Source organism: Canis lupus, chromosome 37 (assembly GCF_048164855.1).
Source record: "Canis lupus baileyi chromosome 37, mCanLup2.hap1, whole genome shotgun sequence".
NCBI lineage: Eukaryota > Metazoa > Chordata > Mammalia > Carnivora > Canidae > Canis > Canis lupus.
In genome coordinates, this window is record NC_132874.1 from 385,477 (window position 1) to 405,703 (window position 20,227).

At 44.7% G+C, this 20,227-nt stretch overlaps 1 protein-coding gene and 1 pseudogene across 1 annotated transcript; both read right to left on the bottom strand.

Annotated features, from left to right (window-relative positions):
- Positions 1-218: 218 nt before the first annotated feature.
- OR10C1 (olfactory receptor family 10 subfamily C member 1) lies at positions 219-1,157 on the bottom strand. Its single transcript, XM_072813684.1, has one exon. The coding sequence runs from the start codon at positions 1,155-1,157 to the stop codon at positions 219-221; it is 939 nt and encodes a 312-aa protein (XP_072669785.1).
- A 13,529-nt stretch (positions 1,158-14,686) lies between these two features.
- On the bottom strand, positions 14,687-19,775 carry LOC140626065 (sal-like protein 4 pseudogene; annotated as a pseudogene).
- Between the last annotated feature and the right edge of the window lie 452 nt (positions 19,776-20,227).

Here is a 20,227-nt window from a genome sequence, read left to right on the forward strand (position 1 = left end):
TGATCATCCATCCTGGGTATCCTGTTCCTTAGGACAGAAGGCAGAATAGCGCGTGTGTGTGGGTTGCAGGGGTCTGAAAGTGGTTTGGCTCCATTCTTCCAAGATAACTCTGTTCTTGACAGGCTGCCCCCTGCCCAGGTGAGGACCATGCTTCCTTACCTTTGATGCTTGGTGATGGGAGGTGACTGGGAGTGACAGCCTCCATTGTCACCCCCTTGTCAAGTGTCCGCAGGCTTCATTTTCTGGAATGTTCGCCTCAGGGCAGCCTTGACATCCGCATTCCGCAGGCTATAGATGATGGGATTAAGGATGGGGGTGACCACAGCATAGAAGAGAGACAGCACAGGGTCAGTGGCTGGATTATAACTGGCCTTAGGGCGGATGTAAATGAAGATGGCCGTGCCATAGAAGAGGGAGACCACCAGCAGGTGAGAGGAGCAGGTGGAGAAGGCCTTGCGGCGGCCAGCAACAGACGGCATCCGGAAAATCGTGGCCAGGATATGCCCATAGGAGCCCAGGATGAGGCCGAAGGGACAGAGGATGATGAGGGCAGCAGCTAGGATAATCTGCAGCTCATTGAGTGAGGTGTCTCCACATACCAGCTGCAGGATGGGCTGGATCTCACAAAAGAAGTGTGGGATGGCATTGGGGCCACAGAAGGGCAGGGAGAAGATGAAGGAGGTGTGGCCCAGGCCCACCATTGCCCCACAGGCCCATGCCAGCCCTGCTAGCTGCAGGCACACCCGGGGACTCAGCAGAAGTGTGTAGCGAAGGGGTTTGCAGATGGCTGCATAGCGGTCATAGGCCATGGCAGCCAGGAGGCAACACTCTGTGGCACCGAAGAAAAGGAAAAAGAACATCTGGAGAGCACAGCCTGAGCGAGGTATGCGGCGCTGGCCTGTGAGGAGGTGGTGCAGCAACAGGGGCATGGTGACAGATGTGTAGCTGATCTCCAGGGCCGACAGCATGCGCAGGAAGAAGTACATGGGGGACTGGAGAGCAGAATCCGTGGAGACCAGCAGCACTATGAGGAGGTTGCCTGCCACGGTGAGCAGATAGACGGCAAGGAAGAATGTGAAGAGCCAGCCCTGCAGGTTGGCCAGATGGGAGAAGCCCACAAGGATGAACTCGGTCACCACGGAGCTGTTGGTGCTCATGCCACTCCCACAGGACAGAGAAACAGCAGCTGCGGAGCTGTGACATGGACAGAGGTGGCCCCTTGCTGCACCTGCTCAGGAAGACGCTGGAATACCCTTTATTTCAGGGTTTCATAGCCCGTGAGGCAGCACAGGCCATGTCCCTGTCAGACCTGCTGTCATTGGAGCCAGGTGAGCACTGAGCCCTGAGAGCTTGGCTTTCTCTTCAGTGGTCCTGGGACTCCTGCCCTTCATAGGACACACTTAGATCTGTCCTCAGTTTACTCTGGGTGGACATGTGAGTCATCCTTGTCTGGTCTTCTCTCCTTGTCCATGGAGCCCTGCCGCTGGCACTGTTCTTCTCAAAGCCAGAATTCCTCTGCCTTCAGAGTGAGAAACACCCTGTTCTAAGTCAAGGGGCTTTCCCTTGTGTTCATCTCCCTCTGGGGTCCTTCTGCGCCTGTCTTTCCCTTTCTTTCTTCTCTGTGGCTTCTCCTTCCTTTCCTCTCAGTGTATGTCCTCTGTGACCTGAGTTTCTTCTCTTTTTTATTTATTTATTTATTTATTTATTTATTTATTTATTTATTTATATATTTATTTATTGGAGTTCAATTTGCCAACATATAGCATAACACCCAGTGCTCATCCCGCCAAGTGCCCTTTTAAACATTCTTCATCTACCAGACCCACTTGACCCCTCTCTTTCTCAGTTTTCCTTGATTGTTTTGCCTTTGGAAAAATTTCATGGTTTGCACAAAGGAGGAAAGAAATTTAAAAAGTCACCTCTTTTGAGCTCCCAGAGGCAGGTAAACAGTTATTTGAAGGACTGAGGGTCTCCCTAGTTTTCAAAGATTCTTGGGAAGGACATGAAGGGTCTTTCTTGGTTGCTCATTGCTGCATCTTCCAGACCCTGAAATGCATCTCCTTTATACCCAAGCGCGTGTGCAAATCCCCAAACCACACACACAAACTCCACCAATTCACACACTAACACATCACATTTCTAAATACAAGCACAGGAATGGACATAACACAATCTCACATTCTAGGTTCATCTAAGGCAGCAAATCATTATTATACAATGTAAATATCATTTCAAATAACAGTGAGAGTGAAAACACATTTAACATGAAAATATAAAACAGCAGAGATATGGTTCGATAGATGAATACATTCAAATTCTTTGCAAAACCATAACCATGTTCAAGACTGTGTCATAAAATGCAAGCTCACACACTGATACTTTGCAAGTGGAAAGTCCTTGGTTCTCCCACCTTCCTGGCTTACAGGAGACATTCTCTGAATAATATCTTTGCGTTGGAGAAATCGCTGGTGCTGAAGGCAGATGACGTCTAGTGACCTGCTCAGGATCCTCTGTCTTTACTCTGTGGATCCCTCATGAGGGAGGTGTGCTTAGATTTGGTGTCTCTTAAGAGTCTCTGAGGACCTGGTCTCCAAGCACTCGTGGCTTTCCAGGGGGAGAGCTCTCCACTCAGACAATCTGTTGGAGTATGTGAGATTGCAAACAGTGTGCTGTGACCTGTGCAGAGGTTTCAGAATGTCCAGGTGCCTCAGCTCACCCAGAGCATCTCTGGCTCAGTCATCTTGATTTTATTTCCATTACTATAGATGTTCTAACATCCCTGCAAACAGTGTGGTTTATACAGCTCCTTGCTGTCAATGTAATTCAGTAATCAATATATTTGAGAATTCACTCAACCACTTATCTATTTAGTCATTCCACAGAGCACTGAGAATAGAAAAGAGAAATATATATACTTTTGACATTAGTAGCTGATGTCATTTTTTTGGGGGGGGGAAACTATCCCTAACTTCTCTTTTTTGATTTTTTAATTTATTATCAGAAAGTTATTTCTTAAATAAATTTATTTTTTATTGGTGTTCAATTTGCCAACATATAGAATAATACCCAGTTCTCATCCCGTCAAGTGCCCACCTCAGTGCCCGTCACCCAGTCACCCCCAACCCCCCGCCAACCTCCCCTTCCACCACTCCTAGTTCATTTCCCAGAGTTAGGAGTCTTTCATGTTCTGTCTCCCTTTCTGATATTTCCCACACATTTCTTTTCCCTTCCCTTATATTCCCTTTCACTATTATTTATATTCCCCAAATGAATGAGAACATACGCTGTTTGTCCTTCTCCGATTGACTTACTTCACGCAGCATAATACCCTCCAATTCCATCCATGTTGAAGCAAATGGTGGGTATTTGTCGTTTCTAATGGCTGAGGAATATTCCATTGTATACATAAACCACATCGTCTTTATCCATTCATCTTTCGATGGACATCGAGGCTCCTTTTACAGTTTGGCTATTGTGGACATTGTTGCTATGGACATTGGGGTGCATGTGTACTAGTGTTTCACTACATTTGTATCTTTAGGGTAAATACACAGTAGTGCAATTGCTGGGTCGTAGGGCAGGTCTATTTTTAACTCTGAGGAACCTCCACAGTTTTCCAGAGTGGCTGCACCAGTTCACATTCCCACCAAGAGTGCAGGAGGGTTCCCTTTTCTCCACATCCTCTCCAACATTTGTTGTTTCCTGTCTTGTTAATTTTCCCCATTCTCACTGGTGTGAGGTGGGATCTCATTGTGGTTTTATTTGTATTTCCCTGATGGCAAGTGATGTGGAGCATTTTCTCATGTGCTACATAAGCACCTTTAAATGAAAGATTTTCTTTTCCTTGTATTTTTTGGTAGCTCCTCCCTTTTCCCAGTCTCCCTCCAGAGCAACTCTCTTTCCAATGAAACAATTCTCGTTAACAGTCTTGCATGTATCCTTTTATACATTTTCTCTGTTCTCTCCCTCACACAAATGTTTTATTTTTTAAACAAAAATGTGAAGTTCTTATACTTTTTATGTTTTGATTTTCTTTCTTAGTAGCACTTAATAGAAATCCTTCTGAGTCTTCTGGGCTAGTATGTATGTATATATTTATGTATTTATTTGGCATTATTTCATTTCCCTATTGATGATCATTCACTGTGTTATAAATAATATAACATATATATCATTAATATATAATATATTATATTAATATAATATAAATAATACAATATAATAAATATAAAAATGTCCTTATACTTATCAATTTTTATATATGAATATTTTAATTTTTATATTTGATTCTTGGGAATGAGATTGAAGAATGTGTGCATTTTTAGCTTAAGTAGTTATTTATATATCTTTTCCCAAAGGGTAGCAATTCACATTTTTCTACTTTTTTCCCCTCTAGAATTTGAAGGCATAGTTTACTCATAAAAATTGTATAATTTTAAGGGCTCTAAGTTGATTATTTACATACAAATTATGAAATAATGACCACAATCAAGGTAGTTAACATATCCATTACCTTACATACTTAGTATCTTTTCTTTCTTGCCTTAAGAACACTTCAATCTGAGAGAGGGTTCCGCAAGATGACGGAAGAGTAGGGTCCCCAAGTCACCTGTCCCCACCAAATTACCTAGATAACCTTCAAATCATCCTGAAAATCTACGAATTCGGCCTGAGGTTTAAAGAGAGACCAGCTGGAATGCTACAGTGAGAAGAGTTCGCGCTTCTATCATGTAGGAAGATGGGAAAAAAGAAAGACACAAAAGGCCTCCAAGGGGGAGGGGCCCGCAAGGAGCCGGGCTGAGGCCGGGGCGAGTGTCCCCAGGACAGGAGAGCCCCGTCCCGGAGAAGCAGGAGCTGCACCAACCTTCCCGGGCGGAAAGGCGCCCGCAGGGAGGTGGAGCAGGACCCAGGAGGGCGGGGATGCCCTCGGGCTCCCAGGGACACTAACAGACACCTGCGCCCCGGGAGAGTGCGCCGAGCTCCCTAAGGGCTGCAGCGCGCACGGCGGGACCGGAGCAGCTCGGAGGGGCTCGGGCAGAGGAAGAGGCTCTGCAGAGGGGGCTGCGGGGCGGGAACGGGAATCCAACAGCGCAGGCCCCGGAGCACTGGGTGCCGGGACACAGCCCAGGATCCGGCCTCCCCCCGGGAAGGCAGAGGCCGGGAGGGCCCAGGACAGCGAGGACGCTCCTGCCCCGAGCTGAGCAGATCAGCGGCCCCGCCCCGGAGCCTCCAGGCCCTGCAGACGGAGAGCTCCGGAGCCACTGCGGGAGCTGAATCTTTCAGGTGTTAGCACTTGGGGGAGCTGCCGTGCCCCTGCCTGGTGCAGGGCTCAGTGGGGGTTGTTTACCCCGTGAGGCCCCAGGAGGAACAACCCCAGTGGCGGGGCCAGCTCTGGAGCCCTGGATTCAGCCCCCACAGGAACTCTGAAGCACTCCGCGGAGCCGCCCCCGAGCCCCCCGAGCTGCTCCCGCCCCGCAGCCCCCTCCGCGGAGCCGCCCCCGAGCCCCTCCAGCTGCTCCGGGTCCCGCCGTGCCCGCTGCAGCCCTTAGGGAGCTCGGCGCACTCTCCCGGGGCGCAGGTGTCTGTTAGTGTCCCCGGGAGCCCGAGCACATCCCCGCCCTCCTGGGTCCTGCTCCACCTCCCCGCGAGCCCCTTTCCCCCCGGGAAGGTCGGTGCAGCTCCTGCTCCTCCGGGACGGGACGGGGCTCTCCTGTCCTGGGGACACTCGCCCCGGTCTCAGCCCGGCTCCTCGCGGGGCCCCTCCCCCTTGGAGGCCTTTTGTGTCTTTATTTCTTTTTCCCCGTCTTCCTACCTTGATAGAATCGCAAACTCTTCTCACTGTAGCATTCCAGCTGGTCTCTCTTTAAATCTGAGGCCGAATTCATAGATTTTCAGGATGATTTGAAGGTTAGGTAATTTGGTGGGGACAGGTGATTTGGGGACCCTACTCTTCTGCCATCTTGCCCCTCCTCCTCATTAGTTTCTATGTCTTTTTAATTCTTCCCTAATTTCCTGGTTGACCTTTTCATCTTTTAGCAGGATGGTCATTGACCTCCACGTGCTTGAAATCCTTCCAAACTTCCTCTTGTGATTTAGCTCTAATTTCATAGCTTTATGGTCTCAAAATTTGCAGGGGATAATTGATTATTGATAATCAATAATTGATAATTTGCATTGGGAAAATTGCAGATTATCCCAATCTTTTGGTATCAGTTAAGACCTGATTTGTGACCCAGTATGTGGTCTATTCTGGAGAAAGTTCCATGTGCACTTGAGAATAATGTGTATTCAGTTGTGTTTGGATGTAAAATTCTGTAGATATCTGTGAAATCCATCTGGTCCAGTGTATCATTTAAAGCTCTTGTTTTTTTGGAGATGTTGTGCTTAGAAGAGCTGTCAATTGTAGAAATTGCTACATTCAAGTCACCAAGTATTATGACCAAGTATAATACACCAAGTGTATTATTATCTAAGTATGTCTTAACTTTGGTTATTAATTATTTGATATATTTGGCAGCTCCCACATTTGGGGCATAAATATTGATGATTGTTATGTCCCTTTGTTGGATAGATCCTTTAAGTATGATATAGTGTCCCTCTTCATCTCTTACTACAGTCTCTGGGATAAACTTTAGTTTACCTGATATAAGGATGGCTACCCCTGCTTTCTTTTGAGGACCATTTGAATGGTAAATGGTTCTCCAACCTTTTATTTTCAGGCTGTAGGTGTCCTTCTGTCTAAAATGAGTCTCTTGTAGACAGCAAATAGATGGGTCCTGCTTTTTTATCCAGTCTGAAACCCTGCGCCTTTTGATGGGGTCATTAAGCCCATTCACGTTCAGAGTTACTATTGAAAGATATGTGTTTAGTGTCATCATGATACCTATTCAGTCCCAGTTTTTGGGTATTGTTCCCTTGGACTTCGTCTTTCTATTACAGAGTCCCCCCCTTAGTATTTCTTGCAGAGCTGGCTTGGTGGTCACATATTCTTTCAGTTTCTGCCTATCTTGGAAGCTCTTTATATCTCCTTCTACTCTGAATGACAGACTTCCTGGATAAAGTATTCTTGGCTGCATGTTCTTCTCATTGAGGACCCTGAATACATCCTGCCAGCCCTTCCTGGCCTGCCAGGTCTCTGTGGACAGGTCTGCTGTTAATCTAATATTTCTCCTCATAAAAGTTAGAGATTTCTTGTCTCTTGATTCTTATGGATCTTCTCTTTATCTTTGGAATTTCAACCTTCACTATTAAACATCGAAGTGTTGAGCGGTTTTTATTGATTTTGGGGGGGGGGGATCTCTCTATCTCCTGGATCTAAATGCCTGTTTCCCTTCCCAGATTTGAAAGTTCTCAGCTATGATTTATTCAAATACAAATTCTGGACCTCTGTCCCTTTCCGCGTCCTCGGGAAAACCAATTAAATGTAGATTTTTCCTTCTGAGGCTGTCATTTATTTCCCTTAACCTATCCTCATGATCTTTTAATTGTTTTTCTCTTTTTTCCTCAGTTTCTCTCCTTGCCATCCACTTTTCTTCTATGTCACTCACTCGTTTTTCTACCTTGTTAAGCCTCATCTTTAGGACCTCCAGTTTGGCTTGCATCTCATTTAATGATTTTTAATTTCTGCCTGATTAGATCTAAATTCTGCAGTCATGAAGTCTCTTGAGTCTTTTATGCTTTTTTCTAGAGCCACCAGTAGCTTTATAATTGTGCTTCTGAATTGGCTTCCTGACATTGAATTGTAATCCAGATTTTGTAACTCCATGGGAGAGCGGACTGTTTCTGATATCTTCTTTTGAGGTGAATTTTTCCTTCTAGTCATTTAGCTCAGTGCAGAGTGGCCCAAATGAAGTTTTACTGGAAAAAGGAGGTAAAGAGAGAAGAGAAAAAAGAAAAAAAAGAGGGAAAAAAGAAAAAAACTGGGGGCAAAGCAGATAGAAAACAAAAAACAAGGTGGAGTATCCTCTGATTCTATATGCTGTAAATCCCTCGATTTCCCCTGATACTTTCCAGTGCTGCTTTGTCAAAACCTCCTTTTCCTCTGTCCTTCTAGCCAGTCTTCTGTGGGAGGGGGCCTGCTGTGCTGATTCTCATGTGTATGCACCTGGGGGAGCTGCCTAACCCCCTGGTAGGTGTGCGGCTCAGTGGAAGCTGTTTATCCTGTGAGGCCCCTGGTCAGTCCCAGGTACAAGGTGACAGCAGGAGCAACAACAGTGGTGGTGGCCAGCTCTCCAACTCTGGAGTCAGCTCCCGCAGTAACTACCTCAGCTCCCAGTCTGCAGGGGCCTGGATGCTTTGGAGGCCGGCAGCTTGGATCTGCACAGCTCGGGGCCACCTGGCGGCAGGAGCGCCCTTGCTGTCCTGTGTCCTCTCAGCCTCTTCCTGTCCCACGAGGAGTGACGGATTTTGGCCTGTGTCTCCCAGAGCCCTGGTCTCTGGGTTCTGCACCACTGGAATCGTGCTCCCGAAGCTGTGCAGCCCCTTCCACCCAAAGCCCCCACCTGAGCCACTACCCAAGCTGCTCCCGGGCCCACACAGCCCCCTCTGTGTGGAGCCGTCACCTAAGCCACAGCCTGAGCTGGTCCTGGCCTGGTGAGGCGTGTGCTGCAGCCCTTTAGGGAGCTCAGCCTGGTGTGTGATGTGCTCTCCCCTGGGGCGCAGTTCCTTTGTTAGTGACCCTGGGAGCCTGAGGGCATCCCCACCCCTCCTGGGATCCTGCCCGAGCTCCCTGCGCACCTTTTCATCTGGGAAGGTTGGTAAAGCTACTGCTTCTCCGGGAATGGGCTTTCCTGTCCTGGGGGCACTTGCCACATCATCTTTCCCGGCTCCTTGCGGGTTCCCCTCCCCCCTTGGATGCTTTTTTATTTTTGTTTTTTTTTTTTTCGTCTTCCTACCTTGATGGAGGTGCAAACTCTTCTCACTGTAGCATTCCAGCTGTTCTCTCTTCATTTTATTTTTTTGTATTTTATTTTATTTTTATTTTTTAATTTTTTTTATAAATTTATTTTTTATTGGGGTTCAATTTGCCAACATATAGAATAACACCTAGTGCTCATTCCATCAAGTGCCCACCTCAGTGCCTGGCACTCAGTCACCCCCAACCCCACCCACCTCCCCTTCCACCACCCCTAGTTCATTTCCCAGAGTTAGGAGTCTCTCATGTTCTGTCTCCCTTTCTGATATTTCCCACTTATTTTTTCTCCTTTCCCCTTTATTCCCTTTCACTATTTTTTATATTCCCCAAATGAATGAGACTATATAATGTTTGTTCTTCTCCAATTGACTTATTTCACTCAGCATAATACCCTCCAGTTCCTTCCATGTCGAAGCAAATGGTGGGTATTTGTCATTTCTAATGGCTGAGTAATATTCCATTGTATACATAAACCACATCTTCTTCATCCATTCATCTTTCGATGGACACCGAGGCTCCTTCCACAGTTTGGCTATTGTGGACATTGCTGCTATAAACATCGGGTGCAGGTGTCCCGGCGTTTCACTGCATCTGTATCTTTGGGGTAAATCCTCAGCAGGGCAATTGCTGGGTCGTAGGGCAGGTCTATTTTTAACTCTTTGAGGAACCTCCACACAGTTTTCCAGAGTGGCTGCACCAGTTCACATTCCCACCAACAGTGTAAGAGGGTTCCCTTTTCTCCGCATCCTTTCCAACATTTGTGGTTTCCTGCCTTGTTAATTTTCTTTTTTAAAAAAAATTTTTTTAAACATTTTTATTTATTTATGACAGTCACAGAGAGAGAGAGAGAGGCAGGGACATAGGCAGAGGGAGAAGCAGGCTCCATGCACCGAGAGCCTGACGGGGATTCTATCCCGGGTCTCCAGGACCGCGCCCTGGGCCAAAGGCAGGCGCCAAACCGCTGCGCCACCCAGGGATCCCAGCTTCTTATCTTGATGAAGTCCCAATAGTTCATTTTTGCTTTTGTTTCTTTTGCCTTCGTGGATGTATCTTGCAAGAAGTTACTGTGGCCAAGTTCAAAAAGGGTGTTGCCTGTGTTCTTCTCTAGGATTTTGATGGAATCTTGTCTCACATTTAGATCTTTCATCCATTTTGAATTTATCTTTGTGTATGGTGCAAGAGAGTGGTCTAGTTTCATTCTTCTGCATGTGGATGTCCAATTTTCCCTGCACCATTTATTGAAGAGACTGTCTTCCTTCCAGTGGATAGTCTTTCCTCCTTTGTTGAATATTAATTGACCATAAAGTTGAGGGTCCACTTCTGGATTCTCTATTCTGTTCCATTGATCTATGTGTCTGTTTTTGTGCCCGTACCACACTGTCTTGATGACCACAGCTTTGTAGTGCTGTTCTCTCTTTAAATCTCAGGCCGAATTTATAGGTTTTCAGGATGATTTGAAAGTTATCTAGGTAAGTTGGTGGGGACAGGTGACTTGGGGACCCTACTCTTCTGCCATCTTGCCCCGCCTCCTTTAGCCATTATTTTAAAGGTGATGTTCTTCTGGATACCAGTTTTCTTGGGTTTCACTCTTCTGAGAATAGTTTTATCTGACATCATTCCTTAAGGATAGTTTCACTGAACATAAAATTGTATCTTTTTAAAAAGCACCATATAGATTTTCCACTTCCTTTTGGCCTCTTGTAGTTTCCAATGAGAAATAATATGCAGTTATTCAGATCAGAGGCGTATAGTTGATCTGTTGTCTTTGTCTGGCTATTTTCCATATTTCCCTTTAACTTTCATTATTTTCTGTGGTTGTAGATTGTTTTGGCAGGATTAACCTTGTTTGGAATTGTCTCAGCTTCTTGAATCTGTTATCTTTTATATATCATTTTTTTTATCTTTTATATATCTTTTACCAAGCTTAGGAAGTTTTTCATTATTTCTATCAATGTATTTTTTTTCAATATCATACCCTTTTTTTTCCTACCAGGACCCTCATAACAAAAATGCCAGCCTTTTGTTATTGTCTCATAGGTTTCCAACATTCTGTCAATTTTTTCCAAACACTATCTGTCTTTTGCTTAGATTGAATCATTTTTGGTGACCCCAGTTCAAGTCTATGTGCTGTTTTGCCATTTCCATTCTGCCACTTCGTCCATTCAACAGTTATTTATTTTGATGATTGTAGTTCATTTCTAAAATTCCCATTTATGATTTCTTTATATTTATTTTTTGCTAACACTTTTTATTATTCCACGTATTTTATGAGTGTTTTAAATTGCTCTTTAAGCATTTTATATCTGCTTTAAAGTCTTTGTCAGATACTCCAACATCTGTGTCTTCTCAGTTTTTGCTATTCTACTTAGTATTAGATTCACACATGTGAATCTTGTTATCTTCCTTTTATCTTCCTGGTAATATCTGGTTCTATGAGCTCCCTTTTTTGGTACTCTAGATAGAGATCTAGAGCTCTAATTACCCTGGTCTGCCACGTACCTCTTCTCACCCGCACTCAGCTTGAGGAGCAGCAGGAAGAGAAAAAACATCAGTGGGGTTATTTCCACTCTCATGGAGCTGCAGTTCCATGAGATAGAGAGGTAGGTTTCCCTCTATCAGAAATTTTACCATTGTGGGTTATGTTCCCACTACTGCCACAGAATTGCTGGGCATGAGAAAATAGAAAAAAAAGAGAAAAAATAACAGGCCCTGATCTGTGACATCAGCTCTAGTGTGGGTCTCTAGTTAGACAGCCTTAATGCTTGAAATGCAGCTTCACCTCTGCCTGGGAGTCCAGCGTACCAGAGATTTAAATAAATTTCTCTTCCTATTGGTTCTGTTCTCTCAAGAATCTGGACTAGGACAGATTTTGATATTCCTCACACCAAACATTAAGAATTCCTCCTCATCCTTTCATGAAGATGGCGCCAAAGGCAAAGAAGGGAGCCCCTGCCTCTCCCAAAGCAAAAGCCAAAGCCAAAGCAAAGGCTTTGAAAGCTAAGAAAGCCGTGCTGAAAGGTGTGCATAGTCACAAAAAAAGAAGATCCATATGTCACCTACATTCCAACAACCCTAGACTCTGTGTCTCTGAAGAGAGCCCAAATATCCTGGAAAGAGCACCCCTAGGAGAAATGAGCTTGATCACTATGCCATCAAGTTCCCCCTGACTGAATCAGCCATGAAGAAAATAGAAGACAACACACTTGTGTTCATTGTTCTCTTATTTTTTTATTGGAGTTAAATTTTCCAACATATAGCAGAACACCCAGTGCTCTTCCCATCAAGTGCCTCCCTCAGTGCCCATCACCCAGTCACCCCCACCCCCCTGCCCACCTCCCTTTCCACCACCCCTTGTTCATTTCCCAGAGTTAGGAGTCTCTCATGTTCTGTCTCCCTCTCTGATATTTCCCACTCATAACTTGTGTTCATTGTGGATGTCAAGGCCAATAAGCACCAGATCAAACAGGCTGTGAAGAAGCTTTATGACATTGATGTGGCCAAGGTTAACACCTTGATCAGATTGGGATCACCTAAACTGAGTCCAGCTGGCTATAAATCTATAATTTTTTTCACCATAAAAAGAATTCCTCCTCATCTCCTTGAACCAGAGACAGAAGCTTCTCCTAGAGCTCTCTCTGACTATGGCATGGTACTAATTGTGTTTTTGATTGTGTGAAGCTCAGATTGGGAGATCCTGGAGGCAAAAATAATGACTAACACTGGCAATTTGGTAGTTCTTTGAGTTCTAGTATTCTTCCACTAGCCACCTGCTAATATTTACGTTTTGGGCAACTTAAATAGCTTCTTCCTGTATACTGTTCAGTTTGTATAGCTGAATTTAGTAGGAGAGTTGGAGTGAGTGTGTTTATGCCATCAGATTGTGAACTTGATTCTATACCTTGAAATTTGATTAACATGAAGAGAAACAAAATAGACAATGCTTATTTCTTCTAGATGCAGTTTCCCATTCTGTTTCAACCCTATCAGCCCTTGGAAAAACTGGGTGTAACAATTGTGCATAGGCATAGAAATAGCTGTGGGGTGCTGAAAGGACTACCAGACTTGTAGTCAGCAGACTTGAGTCTGAAGTTGGGCATGTTAAGTCTTGGTCAAGACCGTTATGGTTTTCTTAACTTCATTTTTCTCTTCTTTTTTAATTATTTATTTAAATAAAACTTAGTTAACATACAGTGTATTATTAGTTGCAGGTAGAATTTAGTAATTCATCAGTTGCATACAACACCTAGCGCCCATTACTTCAAGTGCCCTCCTTAATTCCTATCAACCAGTTGCCCCTTCCAATCTATGACCTGCCCTCCAGCAACCTCAATTAGTTTCCAAGACTTAAGTGTCCCTCTCTGTTTTCATCTTATTTTACTTTTCCTTCCCTTCCCCTGTGTTCATCTGTTTTGTTTCTTAAACTCCACATCTGAGTAAAATCATGTGGTATTTGTCTTTCTCATTTTGCTTAGCATCATAATCTCCACCCACATCGTTGCAAATGGCAAGATTTTATTCTTTTGTTTTTGTTTTTGCTTTTTTAAAGATTTCATTCTTTTGGATGGCTGAGTAGTATTTCATTGTGGATATATATATATGTACATATATATATATATATATATACACACACACATTTATTTATCTATTCATCTGTAAATGGACATCTTGGCTCTTTCCATGGTTTGGCTATTGTGGATATTGCTGCTATAAACATTGGGGTGTGTGTCCCCCTTTGAATCACTGTGTATGTATTCTTTGTATCAATACCTAGTAGTGCAACTGTTGGGTTATAGAGTAGCTCTATTTTTAACTTTTTGAGGAACCTCCATACTGTTTTCCAGAGTGGCTACACCAGTTTGTATTCCCACCAATGGTGCAAAAGGGTTCCCCTTTCTCCACATCCTCACAAACATCTTTTGTTTCCTGACCTGTTAATTTTAGCCATTCTGACCAGTGTGCAGTAGTATCTCATTGTTGTGTTGAGCATTTTTTCATGTGTCTACTGGCCATTTCTCTTTGGAAAATGTCTGTTCATGTCTTCTGTCCATTTCTTGACTGGATTCTTTGCTTTTTGCATGTTGAGTTTGATAAGTTCTTTATAGATTTTGGATACTAGCTCTTTGTCTGATAAGACATTTGCAAATATGTTCTCCCGTTCTGTTAGGTTGACTTTTAGTTTTGTTGATTGTTTCCTTTGTTATGCAAAAGCTTTCTATCTTGATAAAGTCCTAATAGTTTATTTTTCATTTTGTTTCCTTGCCTTTGGAGACATCTCTTGCAAGAAGCTGCTGTGGCTGAGGTCACCAAGGTTGCTGCCTGTGTTCTCCTCTAGGATTTTGATGGAGTCTTCTCTCACATTTAGGTCTTTCATCTATTTTCAGTTTATTTTATTTTTTTTATAAATTTATTTTTTATTGGTGTTCAATTTGCCAACATATAGAATAACACCCAGTGCTCATCCCGTCAAGTGCCCACCTCAGTGCCCATCACCCAGTCACCCCCACCACCCACCAATATTACTCAGCCATTAGAAACGACAAATAGCCACCATTTGCTTCGGCGTGGATGGAACTGGAGGGTATTATGCTGAGTGAAATAAGTCAATCGGAGAAGGACATTTTTATTTTCTATAAAATAAATATAATTAAAAAAACATTGACACAAAATAATACTTTTAAATCAATAACTGTAGAAAACAACCTATTGTTATTTGGATGGTAGAATGATTGGAGATTATTATATATGACTATTAAATAGGACTAACATAAAAACCTACTCAATATTCACAGCAGTCAGGTGTTTGGGGACGATGTTGGCAGCACCTCGTTTTTCCACTTCAGCACTGATGGCAGATTGGGAGCCATCCATCTTGGAGATAGTGGTGTTGTTCACAATGGAGCTGGCCCCCAGGGAGACTGAGAGGGTAGGAATACCCCCACTCTGGATCACAGAGATCTCATTGGTCTTCATGGTGAGACCTCCATTGAGCATGATTCCATACCACAGGGTCCATGTTCACCAAAGGGGCCAGGATTTCCTTTGGAAACATCTCAGGGACTCTCTTCCCATCAGTTCCTAACAGAGCCATGGTGTTCTTGATGGCCAGTTTCCTCCCACAGAGAGCTGAGCTATTGTTCGCCCCATGTGTCATATAGTGGACCTTCAAGTTGCTTTTGGTGGTAAAAGCTCACCCATATATGTTACACACAAAAGGCTTCTCCCCAGTGTGAGTCTGCTCATGAATTTGAAGAGCGCTCCCCTAGATAAATTCTTCTCACACCGTGTATACCTGTGTTGTTTGGCCTGTTAGCATGGCTGGGCCACTAGCAAAGGTGTCATGCCTGCGGATATGGGCGCAAGTCCAACAAACGCACCAGGGACTTCAACTTTGACATAGGTTGGCTGGGCTTGGATAAATGTTGATGGCAGACTTCTAGACCTTCCATCTCAGTGTGGCTGTTCTTGGAGCTGTCTGCTTTGCCACCAGCATCAGGAGACCCGGACTGGATGCCCTCTGCCTGGCTATTGTCCAGGGACAGGACCTGGAAGGATGTGGTCTTCAGCACATCTGGACTTCAGCTCTGGTACTCCTGGTCTCCCATCACCGAGGACGGTGAGTTGTTGGTCAAGCTGTCGCTCTCCAATGGACCATTTTCTCTGCTGCTCTGCTGCTGCTAGACAAGAGGACCAGGACCCACCTTCCCTGGGGCATCTAGGGCAGCTTTCACGGAGAACCGGAGAGTGGGTGATGCTGAGTGGATGTTGGGAAGAGGCACGGGGTCCTTCAGGGAGCTGCCAGAAGCGTACTGGGTGGCTGAGCTAGTCAACATCGATGCTCTCAATGATGTCATCATAACAGGTGGCACCTGCGCTACCATTTTCGCTGACCATCGCAGCCTCTGGACCCGTAAAATCATAGGGGTTCTCAGGCAGAGGCGTGATGGGAATCTGGCCATCTATGTGCATCTGGATGTGCTGCTGCAGCAGGACCACATTCATAAACTTCTTCTGGCAGATGGCGCATGATTGCTGCGTCTTTATGGACATGTTGGTCTGGTGAATCCTGAGGTGTGTCTTCAGGTTGCCCTTGGTGGAGAAGGCCTGACCACAGATCTTACAATGAAATGGCCTCTCCCCAGTGTGGGTGCAGTAATGCATCTTGAGGGAGCTCTGGAATCTCAAGAACGGTGGGAAATGAGACATTTGTTGGGATCACTAGTGGCCTTGTCAATGTTCTCCACCAGCTTTTGTAATTTCGGGTCTCTGACCCTGGCTGGGGGTCCTACTCCCTTGGAAGCCACCAATGCTGGGGAAGTGTGGTTTGCAACCCCCTCCACCACCACCCCTCGATAGTAGGGGTCGGTCCTTACTTTCCCAGGAAGGCCTAGGCTGCAGGTCATTGGGCAGTGGGTTGTGCATTAGGTACTTGGGGTTAGTCCCTGAAGAGAGAATTCTGAGATAGCCCTAGACTGGGGATTCCTCTTAAAAGGACAGGTTTGTTGTCTAAAGAGAGACTTAATTCATCTACAGGGCTGGGTACAGAGATTGCATAGGGAATGTCATTGCCTGTTGCCATTTTGTCATGGAACTCTGCAAAGAGCTGGGGGTTGGCCTTCACCTGATGATGTCAATGAAAGTGCACCTTGAGGTTGCCCTTGGTGGTGAACCAGTGGCCACAGACAGCACAAAAAGGGTCTCTCTCTGGTATGGGAGGTGAGGTGGATCTGTAGGAAGCTATTGGTCCCCAAAACCTTCCTACAGTACTTACACCTGTGCTTGCAGAGGATGGCCTCATCTTTGGGTTTGGCCTCCACTGGGGACACGTTCGGCGGCTTCCCCTTCCCTTTCTTGGATGGGTCTAACACCATGGTGGAGAAAGGGCTCTGGAAGAGCACAGAGCCAGGGGCCTGAGGTAGCAAAGCACCAGAAAGGCACGACATGATGTTCAGCAGCACCCTTGTCATATGGGCTTCAGGGTGAAAGGTGCCAGCCCCTGGGCCACAGAGCTGACGGTGGAAGGGATGTTTGCACAAGGTAGTTTGGCCGGTTTCAAGGCATCCAGAGACAGGCCCTGGCTGCCAGCTTTCTGGCTGAGCAAGGCCACGGCTGTGGAAACCTGCTGGGACATGTGTCTGCCCAGGGTCTTGAGAGTGTCCACTCCTGCCACACCAGAGTGGAGGGCCCAATGTTCGGTGAGCTGCATATGCTGCAGCTGCTACTGCTGCAGGCACAGGATCCGTTCTAGGATCCATGGGATGCTGCTGGCACCGGGCTAGGGGGCTGGTGGCACCTCGGCACAGCACTGATTCACCGCCACTTTGGTGCCCTGCAGTGCTTGCAGAGTCACGTTAGTGTTGGCCACTTTGCCTTTGGGTAAATAGCGTATGTCCTGGGACGTGGAGAGCAGAGCAGCCTCTGTCTTCAGGTACATGACAGGTTCAGCACCCAGCTTCTCCTTCAGCTCCCTTGATCCGCCACAAACCTCCCTGTGACCATCCTTTTATATATATATTTGGAATTTGATTTGCCAACATATAGTATAACACCCAGTGCTCATCCCTTCAAGGGCCCCCCCTCAGTTCCCATCACCCAGTTATCCCAACCCCTCGCCTACTTGCCCTTCCACTACCCCTTGTTCGTTTCCCAGAGTTAGGAGTCTCTCATGTTTTGTCACCCTCTCTGATTTTTCCCACTCATTTTCTCTCCCTTTCACTTTTTTTTATATTCCCCATATGAGTGAAACCTTATAATTATTGTACTTCTCCTATTGACTTACTTCACTCAGCAGAATACCCTCCAGTTCCATCCATGTTGAAGCAAATGGTGGGTATTCGTCATTTCTAATGGTTGAGTAATATTCCAGTGTGATATATATATATATATATATATTATATATATATATATATATTAGTCAAATATTAGTTGACCATATATATATGGTCAAATATTAGTTGACCATAGAGTTGAGGGCCCATTTTTTGGGTTCTCTATTCTGTTCCATTGATCAATGGATGATCACAGCTTTGTAATACAACTTGAAATCTGACTTTGTGATGCCCCTAGCTCTGGTTTTCTTTTTCTATATATATATCACATCTTCTTTATCCATTCATCTTTTGATGGACACTGAGGCTCCTTCCATAGTTTTGCTATGTGGACATTACTGCTATAAACATTGGGGTGCAGGTGTCCTGCCATTTCACTGCATCTGTATCTTTGGGGTAAATCCCCAGCAGTGCCATTGCTGGGTCATAGGGTAGCTATATTTTTAACTATTTGAGGAACCTCTACATAGTTTTCCAGAGTGGCTGTACCAGTCTCCCACCAACAGTGCAAGAGGGTTCCCTTTATCCACATCCTCTTTAACATTTGTTGTTTCCTGTCTTGTTAATGTTCACCATTCTCACTGGTGGGAGGTGGTATCTCATTGTGGTTTTGATTCGTATTTCCCTGATGGCCAGTGATGCAGAGCGTTTTCTCGTGTGCTTGTCGGCCATGTCTATGTCTTCTTTGGTGAAATTTCTGTTCATGTATTTTGCCCATTTCATGATTGGATTGTTTGTTTCTTTTCTGTTGAGTTTAATAAGATCTTTATAGATCTTAGATACTAGCCCTTTATCTGATAGGTTATTTGCAAATATCTTCTCCCATTCTGTAGGTTGTCTTTTAGTTTTGTTGACTGTTTCTTTTGCTGTGCAGAAACTTTTTATCTTGATGAAGTCCCAATAGTTCATTTTTGCTTTTGTTTCCCTTGTCTTCATAGATGTATCTTGCAAGAAGTTGATGTGTCCAAGTTCAAAAAGGGTGTTGCCTGTGTTCTCCTCTAGGATTTTCATGGAATCTTGTCTCACATTTAGATCTTTGATCCATCTTGAGTTTATCTTTGTGTATGGTGTAAGCAAGTGGTCTAGTTTCATTCTTCTGCATGTGGATGTCCAATTTTCCCAGCACCATTTATTGAAGAGGCTGTCTTTTTTCCAGTGGATAGTCTTTCCTACTTTGTCAAATATTAGTTGACCATAGAGTTGAGGGCCCATTTTTTGGGTTCTCTATTCTGTTCCATTGATCTATGGATGATCACAGCTTTGTAATACAACTTGAAATCTGACTTTGTGATGCCCCTAGCTCTGGTTTTCTTTTTCTATATTTCCCTGGCTATTCAGGGTCTTTTCTGATTCCACATAAATCTTAAGATGATTTGTTCCAAGTCTCTGAAGAAAGTCCATGGTATTTAGATAAGGATTTCATTGAATGTGTAAATTGCCCTGGGTAGCATAGACACTTTTCCAATATTAATTCTTCCAATCCATAATCATGGAATATTTTTACATCTCTCTGATCCCTGTGACCATCCTTACTGCCTTGGACTGTGTGGCGGGTGGCTGAGCGCAGTCCTGGAGAAGTCTCCCGCAGGCATCGGACCCTTGTTGTTATTCATGATGAGCACAGATAGATTTTTAGTGCAATTTTTCTTATGTTCTAAGAACTCTGAGAAGCTGAAGAACTCTGCACAGCATTTCTCACAGATGTGAGTCTCCTCCTGAGGAGTCCTCTTTGCTGTTATTCCATTCCTGTTGGCTTCACTGCTGTTCCCTGGGTGGTTCATTGGAGCATCCGGCTCTGCTCCCCCACCACCCACTGATGCTGCTACAGCTGCATCTGCAAACTGGGGCTGGCTGCTGCAGTGGCTACTCGCCCTTGTCCTCCTCTGGGTTGATGTGCTGGGGTTACCTCTGTTTGTGCCTCGACAGGGTGTAGGCATTGGGCCACCTGGAGAACCTCCGAGAGAAATACTATTCCTATACCATTTTACAGATAAGCAATGGAGTCACAGAATTGCTAAGAAACTTTCTAAGGTCATATATCTAAGGTTGGTTATTTTTTTCATTTTTATTGGAGTTCAATTTGCCAACATATAGCATAACACCCAGTGCTCATCCCGCCAAGTGCTCCCCCTCAGTGCCCATCACCCAGTCACCCCAACCCCCTGCCCAATTCCCCTTCCACTAAAGATGGGTTGGTTATTGTTCAAACTCAAAGAATCCAAAATTATTTTATTTTTTCCTTTTTAAAATTTAAATTAAATTATTGAATATCTAGTACATCATTTTCAAATGTAGTGTTCAAAAATTCATTAGTTGCATATAACACCCAGTGTTCATCACATCCTGTGCCCTCCTTCATGCCCATCATTCAGTTACCCCAACTCTCCACTCCCCTCCAACAACCCTCAGTTTGTTTTCTATAGTTCAGAGTCTCTCATGGTTTGTCTACCTCTCTGGTGACTTCCCATTCAGTTTTCTCTCCCTTCCT